At 50.0% G+C, this 23,435-nt stretch overlaps 1 protein-coding gene across 1 annotated transcript in view; it reads left to right on the top strand.

Annotated features, from left to right (window-relative positions):
• The first annotated feature begins 1,962 nt into the window (after positions 1 to 1,962).
• The window catches only part of BNC1 (basonuclin 1), a 31,981-nt gene continuing 10,508 nt past the window's right edge, over positions 1,963 to 23,435 (top strand). Inside the window, exons 1-3 of the mRNA XM_053223482.1 lie at positions 1,963 to 2,085; positions 20,333 to 20,432; positions 21,779 to 22,014. Of these exons, the coding sequence (XP_053079457.1) occupies positions 2,077 to 2,085; positions 20,333 to 20,432; positions 21,779 to 22,014 (345 nt within the window). The 5' untranslated portion in view covers positions 1,963 to 2,076. The remainder of the gene's footprint in view (positions 2,086 to 20,332; positions 20,433 to 21,778; positions 22,015 to 23,435) is intronic.

Here is a 23,435-nt window from a genome sequence, read left to right on the forward strand (position 1 = left end):
TAATCCAAAAGCCAGCTTTATGTGCAGCAGAAAGGAAGGGAAGAGAGCAGCGTTTGTAGAACAGAGACCATCCTATTTAGCCCCCACCAATCTGGCCAGGGACAGGGTTTCATACCTACTTTTACAGACAAGGACAGTGAGGCCAAGGAAACTGACTTCCGCGGCTGGTTTCCAATTGCTGGGAACTGGCTACACCTGGGTCATCCCCACCCCAAACCCTGAGCTTTGCCGGCTACAGCAGCTCACAGCACGGAGGCCACAGAGGTGAGCAAGGACCGAAGAAGTTAAGACGAGGACATATCCCAGCCAGGCTAGAGAACACCAGCAGCACAGTAAGACAGGCAGATACAAGTGGTGCAGGGAAGGGTTGGCGGGTGGGGGGGGGCAGGCTTCTGAGGGGCAGTGCCACTTGAGGAAGGCCTTGAAGGATGCACTGTGTCGCGACAGGCAGAGAGGAGCAAGAAGGCCTGAATGCTGAACCCTGGTGGGGACAGGGGAGTCCTCAGAAGAATGGAAGGTGAGCAGTCTAGGTGTGGAATTCAGCAAGCGAAGCTTCTTGCTACAGTTAGCCAACGGGAGAAAGCACGAATCTTCCCAGTACCTGTAAGGCAGGTGACCTCAGACCCACTAGGAAGGGCACCTAGGTGGCCAGAAGGCCAGGTATGTGTGTCCAGCCTCCGGAGAGGCAGCAGGGCCCTCGGGACACCCAGGAGCCCAGGTGCCCACGCCTTCTTCCACATACGCCCCCGTTTGCTCCTTTCCTTCCTCTTCCCCCTCAGGGGTCTGCGCCTTTCGGAGCCAGAACCTGGCACCCTCTGTCCACCTGACAGCAACTTGCTTTTCCCGTTCATCTCACGTCTTCTCCCCCCACCTGAGATCAAGGATGGGTTTTGTTTCCCCCCGCCCAAGGACTGACACCAGCAGCAAGGTAGGTAAAATACAGGGCAGGATGGGGAAGCAGGGCACCCCCCCCCCCGCCCCCCGCGCCCAGCTTTTAGAGAATCTTTTAGGGAACTGAAATGGGAGAGGAGAGAAGGCCCGATCCCCCTCGGGTTCTGTGTCGTCCTGGTCAGGGCCCCGCTTCAGCAGCTGTGGGCCATCTCTGTCAGCAGCTTGGGGTGAAGCCTTCTCCACTCGCCCAGGAAGCCGGTTCTCCCAAAGGCTCCTCCCTCTCTGTCCCTGGGGGCCAAGCTCCTGTTTGGCGTTCTGGGACATTTCACTTCACTTTATCCTTAGCGCCCAATAGGAGAGGTCAAACTAGAATTCCATTTTACAGTGGAAGGAACCGAGGCTCAGAGAGCAAAGTCACTTGTCCCGGGGCCGTGGTAAAGCCGGGGCTGTAACGCCGGGCACGAAAGGAAGAGGGGAGAGGGGTGTTTCTTGAGTTCCTGGAGGCTCCTGGGGACCCCGTCTCTCCACCTCCCGGGCCACGCACCCACACCTCCTCTGGAAGTAAACTTTCTGGTGGCGAGGGTGGCGCAGCCCTCTTCTTGGCCGCGGTGGGACCCCGAGGGCGCCCCGGGGTAGGTAGGGCGGCAGAATCATCCCCCGAGACGGGAGCCAGAGAACTTCAGAGCGTTGCGCCCTTCCCCGGGAGAGGCAAACACGGACACGTCTGGGTCTCCGCCGACAAGTGCCTTCAAGCCCGGCGGGGGCAGACACCTCCGCGCCGGCCGCCGGCGAGGTCTCCGCCGTCTGCGGGGGCACGGCCCGCGCCTCAGCTGCGCCCAGTTAGAGCGGCCGCGGGCGGCCGGGGCGGGAGGCGCTTCCCGGGCGGCGCGGCGGCGCCCGCGGCCTCGGGCGACGCGGCGGCCCGGCGAGGGGGGTGGGGAGGCGGGGCGGCGGGGGCACCCCCCGGGGCGCCAGGGGGCGGGCGTGCGGGCACACGCGGTGCGCGGCGGGCGGGGGCGGCCACCGCGCCGCGCGGCCGGGGCGCCCGGGGAGCCGCCCACTTCGCCGCAGCGGGCCCCGACGGCCGAAGCTTGGATGCGGCGGCGCCCGCCGAGCCGGGGCGGACGCGGGGCGGCCCGGGCCGGGGACGCGCGCCGGTAGCCCCGGCGCTGCAGCGGCCGCAGGATGGCCGAGGTAAGCGCGGCTCCCTCCCCGAGCGCGGGGGGCCCCTCGGCGCGTGGGGCGGGGCGGCCGGGGTGGAGGGGGGTGGGGGCGCCGCTCGGCCGGGCTCCGTCGGCACAGCCGGGGACGCGCCCGGGGCCACCTCCCGAGGGCCACCTGCGCGGCGGCGCGGCCCGGCCCGCGGGAGCGTCTCCGGGGCGCCGGGACCCGTCGCCGCCCGACGTCCCCGAGCCGCAGGCGCGCGCCCGGACCGGGCGGGTTCCCGGGGCGGCCTGGGCGCGTCCGGGGCGCGGGGTCCGCGCGAGCCCCGGGGGCGCCCGCCGGCCGGGACTCGGGGCCCGGGCGGCCGCGGCGAGCGAGCCTGCCCCGCGCGGCCCCTCGGCGCCCCCGCCGCGAGGCCGAGGCCGTTCGCACGCTCCGGAACAGCCGCTGTTCGCCACGGGCCGTCTTCCTCCCCGGGTTTTGTTTCTCGAGAACTGGGCGCGCGGGAACCTCGGGTGGGTGTGAGACATGCGGGCCCGGGGGCGCCCGATCTTTCGTGAGGCCCCGCGAAGCGCGCCGCGGACGGGTCGCTCCGACAGCTCCGGGGACGCCAGGGCGCGGAGGGGGTGCGGCCGCCGGGCTGCAGGCGCGAGGGCCGGGGCCGCGGAGCCGGCGGGCAGGAGCCGGGGCGGGACGGCGGCCGGCCCCGCGGAGGCGCTGATTTGCCCGCGCGCCCCGAGTCGGGACTCGGGCAGGTGGGGGGACAGCGCCGGGTCGGCTCCCGGGGGCAGGGGCGCGCGCGCGCGCGCGCGCGGGGAGGCGGGCGGGGGGCGCCGCCTGTCCCCTGCCCCCTCGGGCGCCCCTGCCCCCGCCAGACCCCAGCCCCGCCGCCGGCCGCCTGGCTTTGCGTCGGCCCCTACGGATTTGTCAGCCAGATGTGACAAGATTGCGGAGAGGCGAGGGAAGGAGGAGATCTGATGTTAATCAGTGCATAGCTCGGAGCCAAACTTTCTCAAATGCGGTGTAGAAACATGCTCTTCTCATTTAAGGCATCTCTTTGTGGCCGTGGGGCTGCCACCGGTCGCCGTTTGACAGTTAAATGGAATGCCAACTAGCAGCCTTAATTGTTGGAGTAAAATTTTGTGTGTGTGTGTTTCGGGGGTGGGGGGGTGGAGAGGTGAGTGTCAGACACTCTAAGGTTCAGTTATGTCCCCTAGGTTTATGGCCGTGTTCACCGCAGCTCTGCTGAAGACAGGGCATTTAAACCGGGCCAGACGCCTGGTCGCAGCCAGGCCTCTGCTGTTAACACTTAAGGGGCCTAAAAAAAGGCCCCAGTGGTATCCTGGGAATCCCTGTCAGTGAGTGTGAGTGTGTGCATGTGTGCGTGTGTGTGCGCGCGCGCGCGCGTGCTGGGGAAAACATGTGTTCCTGCATGCTCTGGGCCCACACAGCAGATGTAGCAACAAATTTTTTGTTTTTTAATATATTCTCATCAGAGTGACAAAGATTTTTGATTTGACAGTAAGTGAATTGAAAAATAGTGTTGGGCAGATTATCTTTCTCCTTTTTTTCTGGTGCCTTTTCATTCTTTGCTTCTCATTTTAATTTGCTGTTGGAGCTCATGGGATCTTTTCAGAAGATCCCTTAGACTCTTCGCTTGCACTTAGATGCTTACGTGTTAAAACTTCTGCTCAGTGATAAATACACCGGCTTCTCAAATTGTCCCTTCCCGAACACGCTGATATATATTATTAAAACCTCATTTAAAGTGTAATATGTCAAAATAAAATTTTCGGATGTCGTGTAAAAAAAAAAAACCACATTACTTCAAATGTTAGCAATTGGTCAGGATTCTGATTTTTGCTTTAAATGGGTGTGAACAGATAGACACCATTTTTGCTCTGGTTAATATTGTTGATAACTTTATCTTTTCCGGCGTACCTAAAAGGGTAACATGTGAGTCATCATTTGATTTTTTATCTGATAGGTTTGCTAACTTTAATTTCACCGAGAAATGATTACTATTTGAGCTCAACTGTTGGTTGAACGTGTTCCTGTTCTAGTTCAATGCCTGGAAAAGGTGGTGAAATCTTCCCTGAGCTCAAGCGCGGCTCATGCTTTGGGAACTCATAATTATGTTCAGACACCTGCATAATTTCATTTGGAAAATCATCCGTACCTGTAAATGCTGTTCCATTCAGAATAGCAAGGATTTAGCTAGAGGCCCCTCCTCCAGTCAGAAAGTGGTAAGTTGGGAGGGGTTATTTGGCCCTTGATCCCTGCTAAGATGAGAAACAATCATGTTTGCTCTGGTAATAATTCACATCAGAAATGTTAACCAACATGAAATAATTCCTGTGGAAGCGTGAGGTTTGCATAGAGCGTTATTTTTATTTGCGTATTGTTACAACTCTCTCGCGCAGCCGTTAGGCCGGTCTCGTAGGCCCATGTTCTGTGTCTGAGAACCCTCAGCTTGGAAAGGAGGATCCACCCCATTGGGTGAGAAAAGCCATAGAGATTTCCCTGCAGAACAAATCATAATTGTTCTTTAAGCATACCGTTATCATTTATGAATGCCTAGGGATAAACATAAACATCGTGAAAGTTCAGTTTGTCGGTAAGATTAAATTGCTGCATGTGGGGTGAGGGGCAGACATGTCTTTTAGCCTTTGTATATGGCTTTAGAAGCTATTTTGACAGTGGCCATTAAGCGAGTGCCTTGCCCTGAAGCTTCCGCAAGGTAAATTACTTGCAGGAGGAGGAAGCTTTACCCCCCCCCCCCCCCCCCGCTCCCCCGGGTGAGTTTTCACCTCTACAGATGGCATTTAGAGTTACTTTTGTCAGAAACAGCCCTGTTCAAGAAGACCTAGAAATACCCTAGGTTAGATGAAATCTCATTGCTGAGCCACACTTTTTTTTTTTTTTTGATAACTAAGACCAACATTTAGAGAGCCAGTACATTTTTTAATTACCTTCCTCCAAATACCCTATTGCAGATTTTTATTGTAGTTATTTATTTATTTGCCTCTTTTATTTTTGATGCCGTATCTGTGAGATGTTAAAGATAACTGGGTTCTGCGCGGAAGAGACATCTGGAAAGTTTTGTGGGGTTGTTTTTTTTTTTTTCCTTTTAAATTGGTTTCCACCTGAAAACCTTATCTTCTGTTATCTTGTCATCCTTTGAAGCCTTTTCTCCTAATTCTGCAAATCCTAAGTTCCCGGTGTAGCCCCCTTTCTCTGCATGGACACGTGCCTATTTTTATCCCCCAAAACCAAAAACAGAAAACAGTGGATCGAAACAAAGAGCAGACCCGCTGTGCCATGCTCCGATCTGGGGCCTTCTCAAACTTGGGGTGTTGCAGGGAAAAGGGCCACCGCCATTCTCGTCCACGCCTGAACTCATTATTTAAAAACCAGCCTAGCAAATCATAGGAGAAGTTTGCCTTGGGGGGATGATCTCACAGGGCTAGCGTGAGGGCAAAGAGGGACGGAGGGATAAAATGTTGTCAAGGCCAGCTCCAAACAACCTATGTGGAAGGAAATGACTGTCTCCGTGAAGGTAAACTTTTCATTCAGGCTACTTTTTCTTGCATCTGGTTGTGTGAGTTTGTCTCCTCTTACAGACTCTCCCTTGAAGGATCCTTCCATACACCCAAACAAACATCACAAGTAGTTTCTATCTCTGCGCCAGCCTCCAGAAACACTGGCCTGGTTCCGTAGCCCTCTGATGGTTTCTCGCGTTACTCGTTATGAAGATAAAATTTTTATACGGACAACTCGAGCGCTTCGTGATTCTCCAGGCTGGATTTTAAGGCAGTGACAAGGACGGTAATTTGCAAACTCTGGCCTTTTCTTTTTCAAAATTTCATTTTGAAAAATCTAAGGTTGCTTTTTGTTTCTTTTTTTTTTTTTTTAACAGTTCTGAAAATCGAGTTCTTGTTAAGCCCTGAAAAGAAGTGTCTGCAAAATTTTACTTAGAAATGTTCACCCTTTCATTGTTATCTTGCAATGGACGTGAAGTTGCAATGCTTGTAGAACTGGCTACGTTCGTTAAAATTATCCTGAAGTATAAATGTCCTTTTTCTGTGTTGGTTTTTGTGTGTTTTCCCCCAGAGCTGTCTCTTGCGTTCAAAAGTTCCCTACACCTATAATGTCCCTCTGTTTTTTGTTACCAAAGGTTTCTGAAGATTGCCTCTGAGGTCCTCCCAAATTTAGGTTATAAAGGGGGGGAAATGTGTACATATCCTTTTGTTTCCATATAGTTTGTTGTCGTTGTTGTTAGGTGTGTTTTTTTTAATGAAGAAATAATTGGTTAGGTTCATAAAGTAACATTTGCATATCTTTCTACTTTTTATATTTTCTGTTTTCAGAACTAATAATTTTAAGAAAAAAGGGCACAGCTGTTAGATGATTTTGGCACAGAGTTTATACTTTGATTTAAAGAGATCAAAAGAACAAGTATTTTCCCCACCATCCTCTTTGAAGACGAGCAGCACGAGAAGGGGGCAAGGGTGTCGCGCGTGCTTTCTCCTCACAGGTAGACTTGGCCCAACATCTGTACCTGCTCCCTCCCAGCTGCCCCTTCCTCTGCCAGACCCTTCCAGACCCTTCTCCCAGCCCCGAGCCCCGGGCTCTGTTCTTTTCATCCCCCTGCTTGCAGTGAGAAAGCAGATTCTGTCGGGTGGGTCTTCGGTGGGTGTTTTGTATTTGCAAATGATGCCTCCTGGTTTCTGAGGCTTCCCGGGTCCCTTTTTACAACTGTGCTCATGGGAAAGGGGGTGTCTCCTTGCGGCTGGGAATCCCGATGGCTCCATGAAGCCAACAGGCCTGGCTGCCGGTCTGGACAGCACACGCTCAGCTCACCTGCTGTTGCCTTTCGAGGTGTGCTCTCGTGGCCCCGGGGACAGAAGCCTCTACTCTGTGGCTGGCCTCCTGGGTTTCACGCTCATGTACGGAATGAGCCTAGGACCATGGCATTTCCTGCACACGGTGAGGAGGGCACACCTGCTGCCTTGTGGGGGAAGCCTCCCCTGGCCTCATGCAGCACCTATAAAAGTTAACATAACTCTTGGGGCGCCTGGGTGGCTCAGTCGGTTGAGCGTCCGACTTCGGCTCAGGTCATGATCTCATGGTCCGTGAGTTCAAGCCCCGCGTCGGGCTCTGTGCTGACAGCTCGGAGCCTGGAGCCTGCTGCGGATTCTTTGTCTCCCTCTCTCTCTGCCCCTCCCCCACTCACACTATCTCTCTCTGTCTCTCTGTCTCCCTCTCCCAAAAATAAATAAACATTCAAAAAAATAAAAATTAAAAAAAGTTAACATAACTCTTGAAGGTCAGTACATGTTCTTTTTTCTTTTTTAATGTTTTTACTTATTTTGAAAGAGAGAGCCAGCAGGGGAGGGGCAGAGAAAAGAGGGGGAGAGAGAGAATCCCAAGCAGGCTCTGCACTGTCAACGCAGAGCCCCCCGTGGGGCTCAGTCCCACAAACCAGGTGATCGTGAACTGAGCCGAAATCAAGAGTTAGTCGCTTCACTGACTGAGCTACCCAGGCGCCCCAAGTGTTGGTGTCTCCTTACCAGGATCCAAGTAAGGTCCATATGTTGTCTCTCTTAATCTGTAGGTTTACACTTCACTTTTTCCTTGCAATGTATCTGTTGAAAAAGCTGGGTCATTTATTCTACACAATGCCCCCAGTCTGAATTAGTGACTGCTTCCTTGTGGTATTGTTTACGTTATGGTTGTTCCTCTGTCCCCTGCATTTTCTGTGTACCAGAGTTGACCAAGGGGCTTGATCTGATTCAGATCTGAACTTTTTTATTTCTTTTATTGTTTTTAATGTTTCTTTTGAGGGAGAGAGACAGAGTGCAACCAGGGGAGGGGCAGAGAGAAAGGGAGACCCAGCATCGGAAGCAGGCTCCAAGCTCTGAGCTGTCAGCACAGAGCCCCACACGGGGCTCAAACTCACAAAACGTGAGATCATGACCCGAGCCGAAGTCAGACACTTAACCGACTGAGCCATCCAGACACCCCAGATCTGGACTTTTTTCATAAGAACACCCCATCTGTAGTAGAACGTATCTTTCCAATCAGAGGCAACTGACCTGGTTGTCAACTTTTACATTTGGAATTGTGGAATGGTAGTATTCTAATTCTTCATTATTTATTCACTAGATACTTCTATAAAGGGAATCTCTCATCAGTGGTTTGCATGATTTGTATAAAAAAGGATGTATACTTGGGACACCTAAGTGGCTCAGTCGGTTGAGTTTCCAACTCTTTTTTTTTTTTTTTTTTAGTTTTTTTTTTTTTAACTTTTTTTTTTTTTTTGAGACAGAGAGAGACAGAGCATGAACAGGGGAGGGGCCGAGAGAGAGGGAGACCCAGAATCTGAAACAGGCTCCAGGCTCTGAGCTGTCAGCACAGAGCCCAACATGGGGCTCGAACTCACGGACCATGAGATCATGACCCGAGCCGAAGTCAGCCGCTCAACCGACTGAGCCACCCAGGCGCCCCGAGTTTCCAACTCTTGATTTCAGCTCAAGTCGTGATCTCACAATTCGTGGGATCAAGTCCTGTGTCGGACTCTATGCTGACAGCGTGGAGCCTGCTTGGGATTCTCTCCCCACTCCCCTCTTTCTGTCCCTCCTCAACTCACAAGTGCTGTCTCTCTCTCAAAATAAACAATTTTTTAAAAAGGATGTATACTTGGGGCGCCTGGGTGGCTCAGGCAGTTGAGCATCTGACTTTGGCTCAGGTTATGATCTCACAGTTTGTGGGTTCGAGCCCCACGTCGGGCTCTGCGCTGACAGCTCGGAGCCCGGAGCCTGCTTCTGGTTTCTGTGTCTCCCTCTCTCTGCCCCTCCCCTCTCTCTCAAAAATACATAAACATTAAAAAAAATTTTTTTAAGGATTTATACTTGATCTATCCCTTTGTTTACCAGGTTTGGGGACAATTAATTGGTTCCCTAGCATTCCCTAAAGGCAGCCAATGATTTTTTTCATTTGTCTTTAGTATCTCTTGACTTTCTAGATTTGAATATAGTGAATGAATCATGTGAGGTTTTGACAAATTCAAAAACTTTATTCTCTGCTGTCATTGACCAGTCGAGCTGTAGAATTTTATTCCCTGATGAACACATACACCCGCTAGGACGGACACTGGGAGTCCCTCAGCTTTGTATCCCCGGGAGGCTCCTTGTAATTATCAGTACGTAGTAGATGCTTTAAAAACAAATGAGAACGCTCATGTACGGTCAACCACCGCCAACAAAAGCAATTTGTTAAATAAATTTGTATCACTTCGTTAACTACTCGTGTGGAAAGATGGCATGAACGTCTGGCCTTGTGTCTCTCCCTAGGTGGGCTTCCGTCTAATGCTGCTAGCTGCCTCCTACGAGAAGCCCACCTGGCCTTTCTCTTCTCTTCCTCCCAGTTGTCCTTGTTGCCCGTCTGGCAAATGATGATACTGCGTTCAGAATCCTAGTTGTGCCTCTGCAAGTTGGTGTATGTAACGAAAACAGTGGAAAACTTAAAAATTGAAAAAAGTTAGAGAAAAAATGGGAGGAGAAGAGGTAGGGAGCAAAAAAAAAAAAAAAAAAAAAGGCAAATTCTCCTAAAAGAAGCAGCACAGAATGTATCTAAGAAGTAGAGACCTCCCCCCACCCCTCCTTGAATGATGCAATTTCCGGAACCCCGAAGGCTGTCTCTGCAGGCACAGAGAGAATGGGGTGACAATTTTGCTGTAAGTGAAGAGAAACCAGGTCCCCTCCCCATAAGCTGAGGGTGGTCCAGCTGCCTTAGGAGGTGTTTCGTGTTATAGATCCTGACTGGCACGGTTTGATCTGCACCAGACTCTTCTGAGACTCAAACATATTAACAATCGTCTGTATCAGCATTTAAAAACGCGCCTTGGAAAAACTTGAAATAGTTTTATTCTAAAGCTTAATGACTTCAAAAGTGATTTGTGATTTAGCAGATTGGGTCCTTTGGCTTTTTATGATCCTTATCACCGAGAATCTGGCACAGCCTTGGAATCTCACACTTAAGAGAGGGCAGCAGGCTCTAAACTTGGCCTTGGTGATTTCTCCTAGTTAGGCATTTTTACATGATTTTTATGTGGCCCTCTCCATCACCAGCAGACAGCCTGTGTATAAATTAGGAACTACTTTTGGCTGCTAGTATAGGCTCCCAAATAACAGTCGCCATCCTTCCTGCGCAGCCGTCCCCCACAGGGCATGACCGCAAAGTTGCCTCATGGTCACAAAATGGCATCTCAAGTCCAACCATCATATTCTTATCCCAGGATGGAAGGAGGAGGACAGCAAAGAAGTGTCCCAGCTGACTCAGCTCCCATTTACAAGGGGTTTTCTGTAAAGCTCCACCTGGTAACTCCTACTTGGATACCATCGGCCAGTACTTCATCCCCTGGCCCCCCGCAGAGACTCAGAAGGGAAGATGAGACGAAAGGCTATGGGGGTGGGCATCTGTAATTCGGAAGCACAGTGCCGCTGCCGTCTCAATTCATTCATTACTCTCTCAGATAACACCAGTGCAGGGCTTACGAAGGATCTGGCCCCCTGCTAGCGGCTGGGTGTTGTTGGTTTGGGGTTTCAGCTGGTCCCTTGCCTCTTTTTGGAGCGATTCATTGTGCAGCAGCTTTTATGGAGGGTTTTGTAATGGGTATTTTTGGTAGCTCTGTCAGTGGAGTCAGACCACCAGAGCCCAGAGGACCCACGAACCTTGCTGTGATTCAATGCTCTGGTTATACCGATCGGTCTCTGCGATTCTTACCTGTGTATCCTCATTAATATGGCTGATAGAACTCCAGGGTGGGCAGAAACAGATAGCCAGCCCGTTTCCGTCAGAGTCCAAGGCATGGAGCTGAAGGTTTTGTGGTTTAATGGGAAGTAAGACCTAAGTCACCTGAAGCCACCAGTACCCTTTACCACCTCCCCGGGAAAGAGGCTCATTGTGGTGAAGGGCGAGGCGTGCAGGCTCCCCACCTCTGCCTCCGGAAGTAATCGTTTCAACAGGCAAATCACACTCATTTCATATCTGTTTTCAAAGGATTACTGAGAACAAACTCCAGAGTCCTCGGCCTGCCCCTCAAGGTCCTCTGCAGAATGCTTCCTGCCACCTCTCTGACCCACATTTCCTACCATTAACCTTACTCACTCCGTCTACATAGGTTCTGGCTCCTTTTCTGTTCCTGAGCACTCAGCCTCTTTTGTGCCTCAGGGCCTTTGCCCTTGTCATGCCCTCTGCCCTAAAACCTTTCCTCCCTCTCCAGGTCTTCACTGCTCCTAGCCATCCCTTGATTCTGTTCAAATGTCACCACTTCAAAAATCTTCAGTGATGACCTTATCTCAAACGCACTTACTGGGGCACCTGGGTGGCTCAGTTGGCTGAGTGTCTGACTCTTGGTTTCGGCTCAGGTCACGATCCCAGGGTCGTGGGATCCAGCCAGCCCCACGGCAGGCTCCACACTAAGTGTGGAGCCTGCTTGGGATTCTCTTTCCCTCTTCCTTTCACCCTTGCTCACTTCCTCTCTCAAAAAAATAATAGTTCTTAAAAATATTGAAAAGGCACTTACTTATACCCCATCCCGCCATGCCACCCAGTAAAACTGCTAGCATCGTTCTGTGTCGTTTTTTCATGGCACTAGCTTCCTGGGAAATGGTGCTGATTATTTACTTGTTTATTTTCTGTCTCCTCGGGATTATGCCCCTGGAGGGCAGGGACCTCGTCCGTCTTATTCAACACTTTGACCCCCAGAGTTTCGAACAAACAGTTCCTGGCTCATTAATGTTCAGTAACCACGTATTCATTTATTATGAAGTCTCTTGAGAGTGTGAAACTTTGGTGTCCTCACTGCAGGCTGATAATGCCTCACTCCGAGTTGCCGTAGGCATTAGATGAAACCTTAAGTGTAAGCGCGGTTTGCACCGAATATGGATGTTTCAAGGTATACCCTGCCTCCAGTGTCCAGATTGGAGACGACCCTGATAGGCTGCAAGTTCCTTGGCTCCCTCAGCCTTAGGATGGGGATAGTATTACCTACCTCCCAGGGAGATTGGAAGAAAGAAACGAGACAGTACACGAGCATGCTTCGTGCAATACCTCGCATGCAGTTAAGTGCTCAGGAAAGCTCACCAACCGTACAACTTTGGGAAAATCACTGACCTTCCGTATAAATATAAGTTTCCTGAGAATAATCCCCTCCCCACGACGACGTAGGGAGGGTTACGTGAGAACACCTATTCACACTACCACGCGGAGGGCAGATGCCGGAAGGACACCTTGCCTCACCGTTGGCCTCAGAAGCGTCTGGTAGAACTTTCCGTGATGATGGGTGCGTTCTGTATCTCCACCATCCAGTGTGGTGGCCGCTAAACCACATGCGTCTGCTGAGCACCCGAAACGTGGCTGGTGTCACCAAAGAATTGAACTTTTGATTCTGTCTTATTATAATTAGCGTAAGTAGCCACATTTAAATTTGGCCATTTGAACGACTTAGACGGTAGCAAGCGGCCACCGTATCGGACAGGGCAGTGAGGACCGGGAGCCGACGCAGCTGCCCGGACGGTACGCAGTTCGATCCTGTGTCTGAGCCGCTTCACAGACGGCTCCCCTCAAAGAGGCAACCCCGTGGACCTGGAAACCCCGAAGAGTCTTGCTGAAATTGTGTGTAATTTTGTTCCTTCCTCTTCCCGTCTCTCCCTGAGACTCTCCCCGCTGAAGTCCTTATCTTGAGAGATAGGAAAACGTCTGCATGTACAGGAGATAAGTCGGCTTTGAAGCGGAGGGACACTTGTTATTCTCCAGCTCCGTCGTTCAAACCCCCTCGGAGGCCTGCACCGTCCAGCGGTGGATGTCCGTGCGGGTACCCGCTGCTGCTGGCGATTCAAGGCAGCCTGTCCTGACCGGACGCCTGGTCCCCAAACTGGACGCAGAGCAGGGAAAGGAGGGAGGGACAGACAGACCCTCACACAGAACCTAAAAACGAGGTCCCAGCTTTCCATCCCGACACTGCAGGTAACCACTCGTCTGTCACATGCCAGGGGCATCGGTGATGTCTGGAGCGCAAGTGACAGTTACGGACAAGCACGCCAGAACCTCGGATGTTGATTGGTGACACATCAAAGTGTCTAGTAACAATTCGGAAATAGTCTGATTAAAATGAGCGTGTAAAGGGGCGCCTGGGTGGCTCCGTTGGTGGAGCATGAAACTCTTGACCTCGGGGTCAAGCCCCACGTTGGGTGTGGAGATTACTTAAAAAATAAAATAATTTAGGGGCACCTGGGTGGCTTAGTCGGTTAAGAGTCCGACGTCAGCTCAGGTCAAGATCTCACGTTTCGTGAGTTTGAGCCCCGCGTCGGGCTCTGTGCTGACAGCTTGGAGCCTGGAGCCTGCTTCAGATCCTGTGTCTCTCTCTCTGTCCCTCCCCTGCTCATGCTCTTTCTCTGTCTCTCAAAGATAAACAAACGTTAAAAAATTTTTTTAAATGAGTGCATAAAAAAGCAATCATCATGTCTTGATGAGTTCAGAATGTTGTAAAACATCTGCTTAATGTTTCCGAAGAATGGAACGAGTATTAGGATTCCTAAGGAAAGGATGTACATTTTAAGAGTTTTCCGTATTGATTTGCATGAGTACTTTTCATCCTGTAATTAGAATTTTTGGGTTTGGTTTCATTTTAGAAGTGTTAATTTGTCTTTAAATAATGGTGCTATAATTTTTGCCACATTGTGGGAATTCCGATATGAGTGGGAAAACCCTGGGCCCTTAATATCGGAAGTTTTCTTAAGGCACTGTAATTAGCTTTTTTTTAGTTCATAAATAATTCCTCTGAGATTTATCTCCATGGATGTATAATGAGCTTTATTGAGCCTTATTCAAATAGGTTCATATAGAGCCACATGAATATTTCTTATAAAACAGCATTCATGGGGCGCCTGGGTGGCTCAGCTGGTTGAGCGTCTGACTCTGGCTCGGGTCATGATCCCATGGTCTGTGAGTTCGGGCTTCACGTCAGGCTCTGTGCTGACAGCTCAGAGCCTGGAACCTGTTTCAGGTTCTGTCTCTCCCTCTGTCTCTGCCCCTCCCCTGCTCATGCTCGCTCGCTCTCTCTCTCTCTCTCTCCCTCTCAAAATACATAAACATTTTTAAAAAAACAGCATTCATACATTGGGTTTATGTCCCAATAGGTACAAATCTGTCCCTAAACTAGAAGCTGCTAAAAGCGAATAGTCAGGATAGGTCAGTGGGTCTTGACCGCAGTCTGGAAAGATTTGGGGTTTTTGCAACCATAAGAGGGAGACGCGTTTCTGTGGCATCGGTGGGCAGAGACTGGGGACATAGCAGTCATTCCACAGCACACAGGACAGCCACTGCCACCGAGAATTATTGGACTCAAAATGTCAATAATGCTGAAGTTGAAAAACCCTGAGTCAGATGTCAAGAGATACAGAAAAAGTGAGTTTGAATCTCAGGTTATGAAATGTGCCTGGAGTTGTTCCGTCTGAAGTTTCATCGTGCTGGGCCCGAGGTAGGATCACCCAGAGTTGCCTGAGGCTTTGCCTGAGTGAGAGCCTTTTAAGCAGAATCTTCAGGAAGGAGAGGAAGTATGTGCTGAAGCATGTCTTTTTTCTCTGATTGGAGCAGGGTCCTACTTTCTGCATCAGTGAATGTGAATTTTCTGTGTATGCTTCCAGCATCTTGCTGGCAAAGAATGAATGGCATCTTGATGGACAGGATCCCCAAATAAGAATTTTTCTGCTTTTAAAAATCTGTTGAGGGGCACCTGGGTGGCTCAGTCCGTTAAGCGTCCGACTTAGGCTCAGGTCACCATCTCGTGGTTTGTGGGTTCGGGCCCTGTGTTGGGCTCTGTGCTGACAGCTCGGAGCCTGGAACCTGCTTTAGATTCTATGTCTCCCTCTCTCTGTGCCCCTCCCCTGCTCATGCTCTGTCTCTCTCCGTCTCTCAAAAATAAAGAAATGTAAAAACAAAACAAAACTTCCTTTGAAACAGCCCTGTCGATGGGAAGGTAGGTTGTGAAATATTGCAGAGGCTTAGTGCGGAATATGCTGGTAGCTGTGGAGAATACAGATGGCTGCTTCCTTGGTCAGCTGGCGTTCAGAGCCGCAGGGACGTTTGAGAATCCGGACAGCATATTAGGTGTGCTGCAAACAAAACTAAGGGTGCCTTTCCAGTTCTTGGGACGGTGTGTAACAGGCATTAAACCGGTCCTCATTTTTCTCCTCCCGGTCGAGATAACTATGTAATTACGTGTATAGGAATATAGACGTATGCGTCTGTGTATTTAACACATCCGTTTACATGTATAGGAGTGGAATCTCTGTAGCCAGAAGGTGAAATAATTTCTGGCTCTAAAGCAGTATTTCTCAATCTTTTTGTCATTACTCCCCGTATACCCGAGGAGACTAGATTTCTTATTTTCCTAATTGTGCCTCCCCCCCCCCCCGCCCACCCAGGGAAGTTTTAGTATTATACCACATTCTGGTGTTCTGTTTACGTATGTGTTTCTGTGCTTTATATATATACCTCCTCCCCGCAAGGCCAGTGTTCACCACCTCGGGATGGTATCACCCCGGAGGAGAAGGCATGGATTATTACCGTAAGAGGACGTTGTGATCACAATATCTCTGTAGGATATTGGATGGCTTTACAAAGAGCAAACGTGTTTTCTGTTTTCTGATAGCCTCTGGGAGGGATCGGGTAACGCACTGCTGTGGGCCGTATACCTCCGTTATGAACAGCCCTGTTCCTTCGCCTGAGAAGTTCTTATCTGATTGATCTGCTGGGGCCCATTGTAATCCAAAGGGAGTCATAGATAACAGTCAAATCAGGGAGATTTTTAACCTGTATTTAAGCCAGCTCACTGATTTTTTAAAAAATCTTATTTTGGGAGTGCCTGGGTGGCTCAGTCGGTTGAGCTTCTGCTCAGGTCATGATCTCCTGGTTTGTGGGTTCGAGCCCCGCGTCGGGCTCTGTGCTGACATCTCAGAGCCTGGAGCCTGCTTCGGATTCCGTGTCCCTCTCTCTCCGCCCTTCCCCCACTGGTGCATGTGTGCGCGCGCTCTCTCTCTCTCTCTCTCTCTCTCTCTTTCTTAAATGTTTATTTTTGAGACTGTCTCTTTTAAATGTTTATTGATTTTTGAGAGAGACAGAGTGCAAGTGGGGGAGGTATAGAGAGACAGAGGGAGACATAGAATCCGAAGCAGGCTCCAGGCTCTGAGCTGTCAGCACAGAGCCCGACATGGGGCTCAACCTCACGGACCACGAGATCATGACCCGAGCTGAAGTCGGACACCCAACCGCCTGAGCCACCCAGGCACCTCTAAAAAAAATTTTTAATACAAAAATAAGTATTTTTTAGAACACTTTCAGGTTCACAGCAAAATTGAAAGTACAGAGATTTCCCATATACCCCCTGGCCCCGCATATGGACAGCGACCCCCTCCTTATCCACATCCCCCACCAGAGGGTACATTTGTGACAATTGATGAACCCACTTTGACATGTCATTATCACCCAGAGACCACAGTTTACGTTAGAATCCACTCTTGGTGTTGTACCCCCTCTGGGTTCAGGCAAGAGTATAATGACACATATCCGTCATTATAGTATATCGCACGGAGTATTGTCATTGCCTAAATATCCTCCGTGTTCTGCCTGTTCACAGCCCCCCGCCCTCACCTAACCCCGGTCAAGCATGGAGCTTTTTACTGCCTCCATAGTTTCGCCTTTTCCAGAAGGTTCATGTAGCTGGAATCACATAGTGGGTGGCCTCTTCAGATTGCCTTCTCGCCCTTAGCAATATGTATTTAAGGTTCCTCTGTGTCTCTTCGTGGCTTGATACAACTCGTGTCTTTTTAGCACTGAACAACATTCCGTTGTCTGGATGGACCGTAGTTCACTTATCCATTCACCCCCTGAAGGACATCTTGGTGCTTCCAAGTTTTGGCAGTGATGACTAAAGCTGCTGTAAAACATCCACGTGCAGGTTTTCATGTGGACGTACGCTTTCAGCTCCAGGGAACAGAATTTCTGGGTCAGACGGTGAGGGTATGTTTGGTTTGGTAGGAAGCCACCAGACCGTCTTCCAGAGTGGCTGCACCATTTTGCATTCCCACCAGCAGTGAGTGAGTGTCTCTGTTGCTCTCCTCGTGAGCATCTGGTATTGTCAGTGTTCTGGACTTTGGCCATTCTAATAGGAGTGTCATGGCCTGGTTTCTTCAGTAATATTTTTATTAAGACAATTTACTTACCATAAAATTTACCCTTATAAAGTATACAATGGAGTGGTTCCACTATGTTCCCCAGAGATGTGCAAGCATCACTGCTATGTAATTTTAGAACATCTCCTTCACCTTAAAAAAGCAACTTGGCCAAAATTTAAAAAAAAATTTTTTTTTCAATGTTTATTTATTTTTGAAAGAGAGAGAGAGCATGAGTAGGGGAGGGGGGCAGAGAGAGAGGGAGACACAGAATCTGAAGCAGGTTCCAGGCTCTGAGCTGTCAGCACAGAGCCTGACGCGGGGCTCGAACTCACAAACCACGAGATCATGACCTGAGCTGCAGTGGGATGCTTAACCAACTGAGCCACCCAGGCTCCCCATCGCTGGTCAAAATTTAAAACATCTGTGCTTCATAGAACACCATGAGGGACGTGAAAAGATAATCCACAGGTGGGAGGAAATATTTGCAAATCATAACCTGTTCAGGGACTTGTACCAAGAGTATATAAAGAACTCATACAACTCAATACTAAAAGACAACCCAACTGAAAAATGAGCAAAGGATCCGAATAGATGTGTCCCTAGGGAGGATCTACAACTAAATGGGCAATGAGCTGCTGAAAAGATGCTGAATGGCATTAGCCGTCAAGGAAATACGCATTAAAACCACAGTAAGAGACTACCTCATACCCAGTGGGATGGCTGTTACAAAAAAAGACAGGCAACAGGTGTGGGGGACGTGGAGACATCGGAACCCTCGTACATCACTGGTGGGGATACAGAGTGGTGCGGCCACTTTGAAAAACCATTTGACAGCTTCTTAAAAAGTTAAGCAGAATTACTACACAACCCAGCAATTCTACTCCTAGGAATGTACCCGGAAGAAATAGAAGTGAATACGTATGTCCACTGTCAAGTTGTATGCAGGACTCCTTCTGGGGGTGATGGAGACGTTCCGAAATCAGATCATGATGTTGGCACAACTGTGCATGTGCTAGAAATCACAGATTGTGCACTCTAAGTGGCTGGATTGTAGAATTCTGTCTCAATTTAAAGCTGTTTTTTGGGGGCACCTGGGTGGCTCAGTTGGTTGAGCGTCCGACTTCGGCTAAGGTCATGATCTCACAGTCCATGGGTTCAAGCCCCGTGTCATGCTCTGTGCTGACAGCTCAGAACCTGGAGCCTGCTTCAGATTCTGGGTCTCCCTCTCTCTCTGCCCCTCCCCTGCTCATGCTCTGTCTCTCTCTGTCTCAAAAATAAATAAAAACATTAACAAAAAAAAATTGTAATTTAAAAAAAAAAGCTATTTTTAAAAAGATCAGAATAGGGGTGACTGGGTGGCTCCATCAATTAAGCTTCTGACTCTTGATATCAGCTTGGGTCATGATGTCACGATTCATGAGATCGAGCCCCACATCAGGCTCTTTGCTGACATCACAGAACCTGCTTGGGATTCTCTCCCTCCCTCTCTCTCTGCCCCTTCCCCGCTCTCTCTCTCAAAATAAATAAATAAACTTTTAAAAATATATAAAATAAAATAAAAAGATGAGCACAAACAAAAAGAATAATATCTCCCCCCCTGCCACCCATTAAACGTCCCTCCTCCCCACCTGCACAGCCCCTGGTAACGTCAGGAGATTGGCCTCATCTTGATATTTCATGTAAATGGAATCCTGCAACCTGTGACATTTTGTCCTTGGTTTGTTCCACTTAGCATCTTTCCCTGCGTGCTGTAGCACACGGCAGCACCTTGTTCCTTTCCATGGCCTAATAATACTCCATCGTGGACCCATTCATCAGTTGACGGACATTGGGGTTGTTTCTGCTTTGGGGCCACTATAAGTATTATGATGCTGCGAACATTCAGGCACCAGGTTTTATGCGGGCCTGTCTTTTCATTTCTCTTGGGCATGTGCCTAGGGGTGGGACTGCTGGGTCATATGGGAACCCCGTGTTTAACTTCTGGAAGAACCGTCAGACTGCTTTCCAAAGTAGCTGTACCATTTCTACAATCCCGGCAGCAACTGATTTTTAAGTGAAGACTAGTTATACACTCCTTACGCTGCGTTTCCCGAGTCCTGGGATGGACTTCCCCTGTCCCCATACGGCACCGCATAGCCCCTCAATTGGAAGATGGAGGAACCCCCCAAATGCACACACGCACTCCCCAGGTTCAGGGCTCTCCGGAATCGTGTGGATTCCGCCCAGCAGCTGTTCCCTGGAGCCTCCGTGTCGGGACTCCTGTGAGAGCTTTCTCTCTTTAGTAATACGTTATATTCTTCAGGCCTCTATCCCCTTTTGAGGAATTCATCTTAGAAATATATAGGAAGCTTGTTCTTAATACTAGAACTTAGCTGACAAGAACCTCCCTGTCTTCTCTTTCAGCCGTGTGTCTGCACAGCGTGCGCCCCCACCGTGCTCCCCACTGCACACCGGGCACCCCACACACGCGCAGCACTTGAACGTGCAGCTGGGCGTGTGCACAGGGCTGTGAGCCACACAGCCCAGAGGGTGGAATCAGGGAGTCGTCCTCAGTGTGGTTGGCCACATCGTGTCCACCATCTGGGTGGACTTTTAGCCTGTACCACACGTTGGGGGGTAACCACGTCCACATTTGGATAATTCTCCATTCAGATCACACTCTTTCAGATCATCCAGGGCGGCCCCGGTGTCACCGTCCGGGGCGACTGCTTTGGTCAACATAGAGACTGGCGAAAATAGGACTGTTCACCCCTCCCGTGCTCTTAGTAACAAGCAAGGTGTCCCCTCCCAGCCCGCACTCTCCTCTTACGGAACTGGTTCCCGGCCCATTGTCGCATGCAGAGCAGCTGGTGACGTGTTCCTCGCCTCCCGGGCCGCTGCTCGTCTTCCTGGGGCACCGCGTACCTGCCTGGGTCTGGGACACGGCGGGCACACCCCGCTCGGCGAATGTCACTGAATGAAGGACCGACCGCGTGGTGTTCGGCAAAGCCCTGCGTGTGTCACTCACGCTCCCCGTGGGCCTGTGTTCTCTCCCGCAGGCTATCGGCTGCACTCTCAACTGTAGCTGCCAGAGTTTCAAGCCGGGGAAGATCAACCACCGCCAGTGTGAGCAGTGCAGACACGGATGGGTGGCCCACGGTAACTATGTGTCCTCTTCCCGTGGCCTGTTGTGCTCCCTCGGAATAACCTAGAGTGGTTTGGGAACGGCTAACGTTAAATCCCTTCCCAGACGGCGAACCCTTGTGTGTGGCCCCGATCTCTGGCTAACAGGCCAGGAGCTTTGTGTACGATCCCTTTGAACCTGAACGACCCTGCGTGAGGGGTGTGCTGGGTCATTCTGCAGCGACAGCAGCTCATGCAACGGCCTCCAGGGTTGCCAGATACAACCCAGAATGCTCAGTTAAATGTGAATTTCAGAGACACAACAACTTAAGCTTAACTGTGTCCCCGTGAATATTTTTAGTATAAACGTATCCCACTCAGTCACTGTTTATGTGAAATCCACGTTCGTGTGTAGCTGGGCGTCCTGTATTTCAGTTTGCCAAACCCCAGAACCCCACACCAGCCCTGTGCAGCTGGTGAGTACTTGCAACGTGACTGGTGTGGCTGAAGGACTCCATTTCCAGTTTGATTGAATTTAATGAATGAAATAGTTTAATAAGGTAAAAATAATTCAGTAAAGTTAAACACGTTAAACACGTTAAAGTTAAAAATAATTCAGTAAAGTTAAAAGTAAAGTTATTTTTCAGTTTAACTGAAAAATAATTCAGTTAAAGTTAAAAAAGTTAAAGTTAAATAAATTTAAGCAGCCGTGCGTGCCTGATGACTGTCACATTGGACAGCATAGATTTCGGTGGCTTAAATCGGCAGAGCCTGATGACAGACGAGGGCACGAACCCAGATCCGTCAGATCTTCACAGGCAGACCCTGTTCTTCCTGATTTTTCTATCTTTTGATTATGCACCTGCTGCATTTGTCTTCACTCCTTGTCCTTGCGTCTGTCCTACGTGGGGCTATTTCTTACTCCTTAGGGATGCCACAGGGAAGAAAAAAGAATCTCAAGCCGGGCTGTTTTATTTTAGAAGTTCTTGTGAATAATTTAGAGCCTGATAGCTCTTAAGATGGTTAATCAAAGGCACCTACGTGGCTCAGTCGGTTAAGTGTCCAGCTCTTAATTTCGGCTCAGGTCATTACCTCATAGTTCGTGAGTTTGAGCCCCACGTCGGGCTCCATGCTAACAGCACAGAGCCTGCTTGGGATTCTCTCCCTCCCTCTTTCTCTCTGCCCCTCCCCTGCTCACGCACTCTCTTTCTCCCTCAAAATAACTTAAAAAAAAAAAAAGATTGTGAACATTTGCATGTTACTGTTTTTTTCTGTTGGAACACATACCTGAGAGCTCACACTAGCCTACCACCTTCTCCGTGTTTCTCTTAGCAGTAGGATCTTTACAAATGGACTTTCTTTTCTTCAATTTGATTTTTCAGCTCTAAGCAAGCTGAGGATCCCTCCCGTGTATCCCACAAGCCAGGTGGAGATTGTCCAGTCCAATGTGGTGTTTGACATCAGCAGCCTCATGCTGTACGGGACCCAGGCCATCCCTGTTCGCCTGAAAATCCTACTGGACCGGCTCTTCAGTGTGTTGAAGCAAGATGAGGTTCTCCAGATTCTCCATGCCCTGGACTGGACCCTTCAGGATTATATCCGTGGATACGTGCTACAGGTATGGTGAGCGTGGCCATGGTTCTCCTGGAACGTCGTCTCGAATCCATGTTCCAGTAAATGATGGAACCCGGTCGCCTGTAGTGCTCCAGTCATTGGTGGGCATCATCCCCTTAAATATTTTTCCTGGGGTGCCTGGGTGGCTCAGTTGGTTAAGCATCTGACATCTGACTCTTGGTTTCAGCTCAGGTCACAATCTCATGGTTTCGGGAGTTCGAGCCCATGCTGGGCTCTGCACTGACAGTGTGGAGTCTGCTCGGGATTCTCTGTTCTCTTCCTCTGTCTCTGCCCCTCCCCTGCTCATGCTGTCTCTGTCTCTCCCAAAATAAAAAATAATAATAATAAACTTAAAAAAATCTTTTTAAAAATTTTTTCTAATGGCTTAAGCCCCCACCTCGTGTTCTGGGGAAAACGCAGTGCTTTCCCCCAGATACCCGTGAAACTTCCGGATGTGGGAGCAATTACATGTTCTCTGACTCAGATTCCACCGAGCTGGCCCTCCTGCAATGAAGCGTTTGCCCCACGTTACTGTCCCCAAGCCACCTACTGACACAAGGCCCTGCCTGTGCCAGATTTTACTGAGGGTGTGGGTGGGGGAGAACGGGAGTTCCAGAACCACACGGCGGACAGTTACAGCTTCCTGCTGCCCCACTTCTGGTCTTCCTTCCCGGGCTCCACCCTCCTGGGATGTGTCTGCCTTCCGGCTCCCGCTCGTTCTCTCGCTCCTGGGCTCCCTTCCGGCCCCCGCACGTGTTCTCATCTCTCGGCTGTGCCGTGCCCTCCTCCCCTTCTCCCTTTCTGTTATTTTGCAGAGTAGTCTTACCTCCTCCTCGACCAGGTCGTGGAGGTAGGCCTCACGTGTCATATCTGCAAGCAAAGGACATCTTTCCTGGTACGAATGGTAGCATTTCTCTGACATCTGACACAGCTGCAGCTTTTTTCTTGCTTTGACATCCACACTAGGAAATGTCACAATTTCCCTGAAACGGACATTCGCTTCAGTCTCCTCCAGGTAGGCCGTGTCATTAACACGAACACTTACAACCATTTATCGACCTGGACCTTCTTCCGGTAAAATCTCACAAGGCAGGTCAATTATCCTCATTTTCCAGCTGAAAAGCCAGAGGCTCCAAGTGCCTCTGAATCGTGGCCAAAGCCACTCAGGTCATACGTGGCCAACCCAGGATTTGAACCCGTTTCTTTCTAACCCTGACACCCACAATATTCCTCTGAAGGCATATTTGCTCACCTTGGATGCAGGACCCCCAGCAGGCTCCAAGCAACCTTTTATGTAGAGTAGCATTATGATCTTACATTATGACATAGATCAATATTTAATGATCCTAATAATCTTGCTTTCTAGTGTTAGGATTAAAAATATGAAATCAATTACCTTGAACCTCTAGTGCATCAAAAATTTAT

This window comes from Acinonyx jubatus, chromosome B3 (genome assembly GCF_027475565.1).
Source record: "Acinonyx jubatus isolate Ajub_Pintada_27869175 chromosome B3, VMU_Ajub_asm_v1.0, whole genome shotgun sequence".
Lineage (NCBI taxonomy): Eukaryota > Metazoa > Chordata > Mammalia > Carnivora > Felidae > Acinonyx > Acinonyx jubatus.